Raw genomic sequence first — 10,194 nt, 5'->3', positions numbered from 1 at the left:
GTTCTGGTGCAGGGCTCCCAAAAAGTTAATTTGCAAGTTGAATTGGTAGTAAGGAAAGCAAATTCAATGCTAGCATTTATATCAAGAGGACTGGAATACAAAAACAGAGATGATATGTTGAGTCTCTATAAGGTGCTGGTCAGGCCGCATTTGGAGTACTGTGAGCAAATTTGGGCCCCATATCTGAGGAAGGATGTGCTGGCTCTGGAGAGGGTCCAGAGTAGGTTTACAAGAATGATTCCAGGAATGAGCGGGTTAGCATATGATGAGCGTTTGACAGCACTGGGCCTCTAGTCACTGGAGTTTAGAAGGTTGAGCGGGGACCACATTGAAACTTACAGAATAATAAAAGGCAGACAGAGTGGATGTGGAAAGGATGTTTCCACTGGTGGGAGAGTCTAGGACCAGAGGTCATAGCCTCAGAATTAAAGGGCACTCTTTTAGAAAGGAGGTGAGGAGGAACTTATTTAGTCAGAGGGTAGTTAATCGGTGGAACTGATTCCCACAGAGGTCTGTGGATATGTTTAAGGCAGAGATAGGCAAATTCTTGATTAGAACGGGTGTCAAGGGTTATGGGGAGAAGGCTGGAAAATGGGATTAGGAGGCAGAGATAAGCCATGATTGAATGGTGGAGTGGACTCGATGGACTGCATGGCCTAATTCTACTCCTATAGCTTGTGAACGTTACCTTTTTGCATATCTTTCATTCATTTGTTCTAGATCTCTACATCACTGTCTAAATCTCTCGTTTCCCTTTCCCCTGACTAGTTTGAAGAAGGGTCTCGACCGGAAACGTCACCCATTCCTTCTCTTCAGAGATGCTGCCTGGCCCGCTGAGTTACTCCAGCAATTTGCGTCTATCTTCAAGCCCAACAGTAGGTTGGCTGAGGGCTGGAACCTTGCAGAGCACAGAGTTAGCCAGGCAAAACATCACATGGACTAGATATGTGGCCCGCAGACATATGATGTACTGGACTTTAATAAGCAAATGAAGTAAGTATTCAATACCCACTTACCATACAAGCGTCCACTGTTCCAGGTTCATAGCCTGCACATAACATGCGAGAAGTGATTATTTTTGTCTCAAAATATGACTGACAACGATCAAGGGGAAGAATGCGCACCTCTCCTTCCTGAAGCTTGAATGGAACTGAAATGAAAGTTACAAGAAATATTAGCTTTGCCACTCCATTACATTGCCTCATAAATACAATGGTTTCCAGATACTTGTATTCCTTGATTTATGTTTTAGCAAATAGTGCACCACACTCTGCCCATATACAGTACCAAAATTGCCTTAATGCATTTCACCCAACTTTTATTTACAGTATTTTGCTTACCATTATTTTCCAAGAATGCATTCTTTACACAAATTGAGAAACAGTTGTACCCATTTTTTGATATGAATTATATTCAATGTGTTAAGGTTTAAGTGCCAATTACTGGATTACAACACAGTCTCTTCAATACGGTGCTACATAGTGGTTTTGAAATTTATACTTTACTGACAGACTGGAACAGAATTTCCATGTGTATTCTCCTGTGTCATTTTAGCAGGTGAGCAGAAACTGGAAAAAATTGAATGACCAGTTGTACAGTTCATCTGGGATATCTGTCAATCGTGTCAGGAAATTGGGAGAATCCCTATGGAAATTTTACACCATTCTTTGATTGAAATTTTCTATTTGAAGATATATCCTCATCGAAAAAAAGTGTTTCAAACACAATGGTCTTAAATGAAACCATGGAACAAGAATGCAGTCTCAGACAAATCAGCATGTTCCTAAATGATATGGATTGTTTTTTCCGCACTTTGAGACAAATATTCCAGTTTTCTTCCCTGATAGAAATTCACTAACTCACATGAGAACTTGAAATTCTCCCACACATTTGCTTATTCAATATAAATTACAAGAGTAGAACATGATATTATGTCAAGAAAATATTGCTAGAAAGATATCGTACAATAAAGAACGGCTTTTATCTTTCAGTAAAATAATGTGAAATCCAGTCCAGAGTCTTTGTGTAAAGAGGATAGTTTCTGCCAGTTTTAATTGATTTTTTTAAAAATCTGCATTGTCATGGTCTTTAGTCAAATTAGTGCAAAATCACAATCTTTTGCATTGCTTTGATAGTCGACTCTGCCCATAAAACTGGCTGAGTGGGAACACTCATGGCAAAAATTCTGATAATTTGGGCCCACTTCAGGAAGCTGTTATAGAAAACAGTTAAAGTGTACACTTCCTTTTTGAGCTAGGACAAAAGAAGAGGCATTATTTTGTGTTCTTTGAAAAGAGATTTGCTGTAGATATGTGAAAGTAGAATGGCAAAGCTGTTGCTTGGGCTGATGGGGTTTATTTTAATTTGCAAAAGCCAGAAAGCTATTGTAAGGTAATGGTGTAGCGACCATAGAGAGTGGTCCTCGATGTCGAACCCTCAGATTGGCCAGCAAGGTCACGTGTGGGTGCGACCGTAAGGATTGGTCCAGGGAGTGAGACCGCTGATTGGACAGCGTCGTCACGTGTGGTTTTGGCGCCCAAAGGAGTCAGTTGAGAGACTCCTTCGAAGAGAACAGTTAGTTTTAATGGTTGTCTGTAATCTCGTTATGTAAACTTTGTGATCGAATATTGCTGTCGCAATAAACTTCTTCAACAAAGAACGAGCCTCCAGACTCGCCATAATGGAACTATTTTTTTTTAATGATTCTCAGGAATTAAATTCATGGCCAGAAGGATACAAGTTAATGTGCTTGCTGCAAAGAAAACCAAGTGGAGATTTGTAGAGATGTTTAAAGTCATTTAGGACTGAAATAAAGTAACAAAATACTAAGAAAAAGCAACTAAGATTTAAACCAGCATCTGCAGTTCTTTCCCACACGTAACTAAAGTACAGAGAGGCTGATTGAGAGAGTGGAAATTCCAATATAAAGTTGGGGATTGAATATATACTTGTGCAGGGTCACAAGTGAAAAGTGAAGCAGTGAAATTGGCTGAGTTGCACTAGATTAGAATTCTATGAAAACATTAGATCATTTGCTTAATTGGTTGTGGAAAAAAAACAATTTCCGATTATTCTAAATCCTTTAAAAGTCATGTTGAGGTGAGTCAGATGAAGAGTAGACACAATGATTTTAACTGTTATTAAAACGTTAACTTGTGCTAATAAAATTGCTGCTCTATAAATATATCAAAGAAAATTGGAGCAATCTTTCATGCACCAAAATCTCTCAACCAACACACGGCAGTTAATCTGCATTAAGTAACGACATGGAGACCCAAGAAACTACCGCTGCTGGAATCTTGATCAAAAAACAAAACTACTGGAAGAACTGCCTGACCTCCCGAGTTCCTCCAGCAGTTTGTTTCTGCTTTAGTGCTGGCAAAATGAAGCTCAGGATACCTCATACTACACCCACTGAGGTTGTTCAATGTCTAATCTAATAGAAAGAACTTCCAACAATGTAGCTCTCAGAATCGCATCTCTAATCTAGAAGGCCAGCCAAAAGACTGGTTTTTGCTAGGTCATTAGTTGTCCAGCATCACGTTGACTCAGGTGAGAGTTTTATCTCTCTTAGCATCATATTTTCAATAGATAGTTTGCATTGATATGTCTTACCTCTGCTCCCAGTGTTCCCCCATCCTGAGATAAAGCAATAGGTATCTGGTTCAACCACTTGGTCCTTTGCAGGTAAGCAAACAGGCCGGACAAAATTGGTCTCAATTACTTCTTCATGAAGCTCCACCACACTGATGTCATAATCATTATATATATTTTTATAGCGTGGATGCAAGATAATCCGTTTCACTTTTCGGGTCTGTGTAGATTCAGACGGATGGTCCAGATTGTTAATTCCAAACACGACACTCCAAGCAGCTGCATTTTCTCGCCTACAACAGAACATATCAATAAGGAAGTTGGAATGTGATACAAAAACTTAACTCCTGGTGCATTTTAAAATTAAAACAGAAAATGCTGGAAACACACTGCTGATAAGGCAGCATCTGCGGAAAGCAAAAAGTTACCATTTCTGGGTCATGCAATAAAAAGGTCACTGGGATGTGAGGCCCTGCTGTGACAGCTTGGCCTCCAATACTCAAGCTTTTCTTTAATTAAGTTTAGATAGTTTAGAAATACAGCATTGGCCCACCGATCGCTGATCACCTGTTTACAGCAGTTCTATGTTAGCCCACTTTCTCATGCACTTCCGAAACACTAGGGACAATTTAGAGGCCAATTAACCTACAAATCCGCACGTCATTGGAACGTGGGAAGAAACTGGAGCACCCAAAGGAAATTAAGGGATTAGACAGGGTAGATGCAGGAAAAATGTTCCCGGTGTTGGAGGAGTCCAGAACCAGGGGTCACAGTTTAAGAATAAGGGGTAGGTCATTTAGGACTGAGATGAGAAAAAACTTTTTCACCCAGAGAATAGTGAATCTGTGGAATTCTGCCACAGAAGGCAGTGGAGACCAATTCACTGGATGTTTTCAAGAGAGAGTTAGATTTAGCTCTTTGGGCTAATGGAATCAAGGGATATGGGGAGAAAGCAGGTACTGGGTGCTGATTTTGGATGATCATATTGAATAGCGGTGTTGGCTCGATGGGCTTACTTCTGCACCTGTTTTCTATGTTTCTATGAAACCCACACGCCCACACCCAACTTTTTTCCCCTCAGCCTCCCAGAAAAAACAAGCTGGGGACTCTGCCAATATTCTTCTTTATTTCACTGCTATGCTGTGCACAAGAGAGGCATGAAACAGTAGACCCTGGGATTTAGCAACCCTTCTCCAGGAGGACTGCCCCAGGCTTGCTCTTTGAACATCGAGAAAACACAGTTGAAACCAGAAACTTATCAAGTAGAAAGGTGCGAATCAGATTTCTCGCTATTTTAAAGCCGTTTCATCAATGTAACCAGAAATTTAGTCAAATGGCTAAAGGCAATAGAATATGATTCCAGAAATAAGTAGAGTTCTATTAAAAATAAATCAGGAAACATTTGAAATGTAGCCTCAGATAGGCCATGACTCCTTACATTAATGTATAATTGATCAATCGGCTGGATTTTCAGGTTTGATGGTGTTCAACTTACACTTCAAAGCAATGTGCTGTTGTTAAAACCCATTTCCGTCTAATCAGTGCGCAGCCACAGGTATGCCCACCAGGCTCACTCTGCATGGAGCACTGCCAGGGCCAGCGGCCTGGACGACTTGTTCTGCCTCCCAGAACTCTTTTATTGAGTCGAATTGCTGGGCGCTGACCGCAGTCTAGAAAAAAATTAATTCATAGATGGATTGGTACGTTCAAAATCTACAACTCACCTTAGTCTTGATTAGTACAGGTGTCAGGGGTTATGAGGAGAAGACAGGAGAATGGGGTTAGGAGGGAGAGATAGATCAGCCATGATTGAATGGCGGAGTAGACTGCTTGGTCCAAATGGCCCAATTCTTTCTACTATCAATTATGATCTTATGAACTTAGTCATAGAGTCATACAATAGTCAACCTGGCCCTTCGACCCAACTTGTCAATGCTGATCAAGATGCCCCATCAAAGCTGGTCCTCATATCCCTCCAGATCTCTCCTATCCATTGAGCAAGAGTTTTTAATGTTTTGGGTCAATTATTTTTGTTACTTTCCACTATTTCTGCACCTAAATTACTGTCGTTAACATTCCTCTCAAAGGGAGATAGGATCGATGAGACCATCATCATTCCCTCTGTTAGTAAATCAGGTAAATCTGTAAGTTTGTTGCGTTGGGAGATTTACTTAAGTCGAAAAGACAAGGTGGAGCATATTCACATCAAAATGTTCCCATTCCTCCAAATATCAGTTGTTAAAAGACTAAATAGTGAGAAGAATGTGTTTGTCATTCCTGCCATTACTGAATAAAACAAATAGTAACTTCTAGCATCTGAACAAGTGCAACTAAATGCAAAATGCAGAAGTAGCTGCAAGGTTAATGGTGCTACTCCTCCTTATACTGTGACAGTCTTTGTAGACCTGTGATTCAGAGCTATCAGCCATATGGTGCTACCCCTCCTTATACTGCGACAGTCTTTGTAGACGTGTGAATTAGAGCTCTCAGCCCATCATCTCAAATCATTTATACTATTCCCAGTTCAAATGGCATAATCTGTGATTTGACATAAATCACCATTCTTGCAGTAAAAGCAACAAGGCAACAGCTAAACTATTATGAGATAAACTGAGATTCAAGATTTGCTAAGTACTAAAGTATGAGTGCATTTCAAAAACCAACATTCAAGAAGAATGAATGATCAAATAACAGCACAAGAATAAAAGAAAATTAAGGGATACAAAAGAAAGACACAGTGCTGGAATAACTCAGCAGGTCAGGCAACATCTCTAGAGAACATAGATAGATGTCAGGACACTTCTTCAGTCTGAAGAAGAGCCCTGGACCCAAAACATCACCTATCCATGTTCTCCAGAGATACTGACACAGAGTCATATGTTTTAAAAAAATATAAACTAGAATCTGCAGTTCCTTGTTTCTCTAAAACAAAAGAAAGGATGGAATATAATAATAATAATAATAATAAGCATTTATTTTATATAGCGCCTTATCGGGTGCTCAAAGCGCTTTACAAAAACAATCAACATAAAAACAAACAGACAAACTATCCTAACGGAAAAGCGGCGAATAAACAACGCCAGCGTCCTCTCACGTCAGGGTCCGGCAGTAGACAACAAAAAGCACAGGACACACAGATACAATTTTTACACAAACAGCCATCACAGCGATTGCTCCAGGCATACCCTCACTGTGATGGAAGGCAAAGAAAAGTCTTATCTCCTCCTCATTCTTCTCCCGTGATGCCACGAGGTGATCGAGGCTCCCAACTTTTTGAAGCCCCCACCGGGCGATGAATATGAAGTGTGAATGCCAATAAAATTTTAAAAAGAGAAGCTTTTCATAAGTAAACCGAATAAAGAGAGGGATGGTACATCTCCAGAGAATAAATAGAAGTTTGAGAAATTCCTCACAAACAATTCAGCTTAGTTCATGTATTTAGATGGACAGGAACTGATTAGGGATAGTCAGCATAGTTTTGTACATAGCAGACCAGGTCTCACAATTCTTATCTCGTTTTTTTGAAGATGTGACCAAAAAGGTTAATGAGGGCAAGCTGTAGATGTTGTATATGGATTTCAGCAAGGCATTTGACAAGGTTCTCCATGGTAAGGTTAGATCGCATGGGTTTCAAGGAGAGCAAGCTGACTGGATAGAAAATTGGCTTCATGGAAGGAAGCAGAAAATGATGGCGGAAAGTTGTTTTTCAGACTGGAGGCTTGTGACTAGGGTTGTCAACTTCCTCACTCCCAAGTATGGGACAATGTGATGTCACCGCCCCACACCCCAAGTGACCTCACCCAGCCAGCGGCCACATGTTCCCCGCTCCACCAATGGTGGCCGCCCCGGCCGGGAGGCGGGTTGCTACCCGGGCCCGGGTGGCGCCCGGGTCCACACTGTCAGAGATTGCAGTGGCGTCCGGGCCTAATACGGGACAAGGACGGTCCCGCACGGAACAAAACAATTTAACCCAAAATACAGGATGTCCTGGCTAATACGGGGCAGTTGGCAACCCTACCTGTGACCAGTGTTCACTATGACTAGGCTCAGGGTTCGGTGCTGGGCCCATTGCTGTTTATCATCTATTTCAATGATTTTGATAAGAAGGTACAAGGCATGATTAGTAAGTTTGCAGATGACACTAAAGTAGGTGGCATTGTAAACATCGAAGATAGTTGTCAAAAATTGCAGCAGGATCTTGATCAGTCGGGCAGGTAGGCTGAAGAATGGATACTGGAGTTTAATATAGATAAGTGCGAGGTGTTGCATTTTGGGAAGTCAAATCAGGCAGGGCCTACACAGTGAGTGGTAGGGCTCTGGGGAGTGTTGTCGAGCAGAAAGCTCTAGGAGTGCAGGTACATAGCTCCTTGAAAGTGGCGTCACAATTAGATCGGGTGGCCAAGAAGGCTTTCAGCACATTGGCCTTCGTCAACCAGAGTATTGAGTATAAAGTTGGGAGGTCATGTTACAGTTGTACAAGACATTGGTGAGGCCACATTTAGAGTATTGTGTTCAGTTATAGGAAAGATGTTAAGTTGGAAAGGGTGCAGAAAAAAATTACGAGGATGTTGTCAGAATTCGAAGGCCTGAGCTATAGAGAGAGGTTGAGTAGGCTTGGACTTTATTCCTTAGAATGCCAGAGTATGAAGGGTAATCTTATAGAGATGTACAAGATCATGAGAGGAATAGATAGGGTAAATGTATAGGGCCTTTACCCAGGGAAGGGGATACGAGAACCAGAGGACATAAGTTTAAGGTGAAGGGGAAAAGATTTAATAGGAACCTGAAAGGCAACTTTTTTTACACAGAGCGTGGTAGGTGAATGGAACAAGCTGCCAGAGGAGGTAGTTAAGGCAGGTTGTATAACAACATTTAAGAAACATTTAGACAGGTAAATGAATAGGATAGGTTTAGAGGTGTAGGAAGGAACTGCAGATGCTGGTTTAAACCAAAGATAGACACAAAAAGCTGGAGTAACTCAGTAAAACAGCATCTCTGGAGAGAAGGAATAGGTGACATTTCAGGTCAAGACCCTTCTTCAGACTAAGCAGTATGACTGAGTCTGAAGAAGGGTCTCGACCCGAACGTCATCTATTCCTTTTCTCCAGATATGCTGTCTGACCTGCTGAATTACTCCAGCTTTTTGTGTCTATCTTCGGTTAGGTTTAGAAGGATGGGTGGATCACACAAAGGGTGTGTGGAATGAGCTGCCAGTTGCGGTAGCTGAGGCAGGGGAGTATTGCAATGTTTAAGAAACAATTAGGCAGGTACATGGATAGGACAGGTTTGGAGGGATATGGTCCAAAAGCAGGCAGGTGGGACTAGTATAGATGGGGCATGTTAGTCGGTGTGGACAAGCTGGGCTGAAGGGCCTGTTTCCATGCTATACGACTCCATGGCTCTAGTATTTTCAGAAGGGAAAACTAATCGGTGGTCCCATATTCAGTAAAGACCCCAAGCTACATATTTCTGCATCCTCCCCTTAGTACATACCCTGGGAATCAATTTAAAAATCTCCCTGACAACTGAATTAAGTGGCCAAACTATAAAGAAATGGGTCCAAAGTTTGAACAAAAACATATTGAAATAGTGAATATGGGAATCTCCCCTGTGGTAATACTTTGTTTTTCCATGGAAATTGTGGGAAAAAATGTCTCCACCTCTGCATTTAAGGATGGTTGAGGGATTGAAGAGAAGAAATTAAGGTTTGTGCAGAGAATGAACACCAAGATCTCGTGGTGGTTCTGAATGGACTATGTAATATAATTAGATGTCATTTTCTACCTGCAGCCCTCTGGTTCACTGAAGGTACAATGGCACATTGGGAAGCTTAATATCTAGGTCAGATTTTCCTTTAGATTTGTCAGTGTGCAAAGTTACGAGTATAAATTGGTTATTTCTAAATTATTTCAATCATATCAGTTAAGAGCAACTTACACATAATAATTTTAAATTTAGGTATGGATAGAACAAATCCAGATTAATTCTAAGGAGACACAAGAAACTGCAGATGTTCAAATCTTGAGCAAAACATAAAGTGATGGAGGAACTCAACAGGTCAGGCAATGTCTGTGGAGGGAATGGATGGACGACGTTTCAGGTCAGAACTCTTCTTCAGACTACAGAATGCCCCGATACTAAATGCCATCTGTGCATTCCCTCCACAGATTCATCGTAATTCTGCACATTGAATTGTGAACATGTGAACAACCAGTAAACAGCAAGGTGATTTTTCCGAACCGTTTCGCTGAACACTTCACTGAACAGTGTTCGCTGAACACCGTTTCACTGAACAGTCCTAACTGCGAAAACCTTCTGGTTCTCCCAGTTGCCAATCATTTTAACTCCCCTTCCAATTTCCATATCGACCTTTCAGTCCTGGGCCTCCTCCATTGCTAGAGTGAGGTCACATACAAACTGGAGGAACAACACCGAGTGGTTTCCTTGGGTATTTTACAACCCAAAATAAACATTGAATTCTCCAATTTTAAGCAACATCCCACCCTTGTTCCCCCCACTTCCCTGTGCCCCACCCAAATGTGCACTCCATTTCCCCAATTATCTTGCACGTTTTACCTCTTACCCCGTCCCTTCCACCTA

General features: G+C 41.3%; 1 protein-coding gene across 3 annotated transcripts in view; it reads right to left on the bottom strand.

The window, feature by feature from the left end:
- The window catches only part of corin (corin, serine peptidase), a 118,726-nt gene that overhangs the window by 3,672 nt on the left and 104,860 nt on the right, over nucleotides 1-10,194 (bottom strand). For all 3 annotated transcript variants that reach the window (XM_078398875.1, XM_078398867.1, XM_078398858.1), the window contains 3 exons: nucleotides 5,090-5,264; nucleotides 3,616-3,887; nucleotides 1,017-1,150 (listed from right to left, as the gene is read on the bottom strand). In XM_078398875.1, the coding sequence (XP_078255001.1) occupies nucleotides 1,017-1,150; nucleotides 3,616-3,887; nucleotides 5,090-5,264 (581 nt within the window). The remainder of the gene's footprint in view (nucleotides 1-1,016; nucleotides 1,151-3,615; nucleotides 3,888-5,089; nucleotides 5,265-10,194) is intronic.

The sequence above is a fragment of the Rhinoraja longicauda genome, chromosome 1, assembly GCF_053455715.1.
Source record: "Rhinoraja longicauda isolate Sanriku21f chromosome 1, sRhiLon1.1, whole genome shotgun sequence".
Lineage (NCBI taxonomy): Eukaryota > Metazoa > Chordata > Chondrichthyes > Rajiformes > Arhynchobatidae > Rhinoraja > Rhinoraja longicauda.
This window is presented reverse-complemented; position numbering and strand designations above follow the sequence as displayed.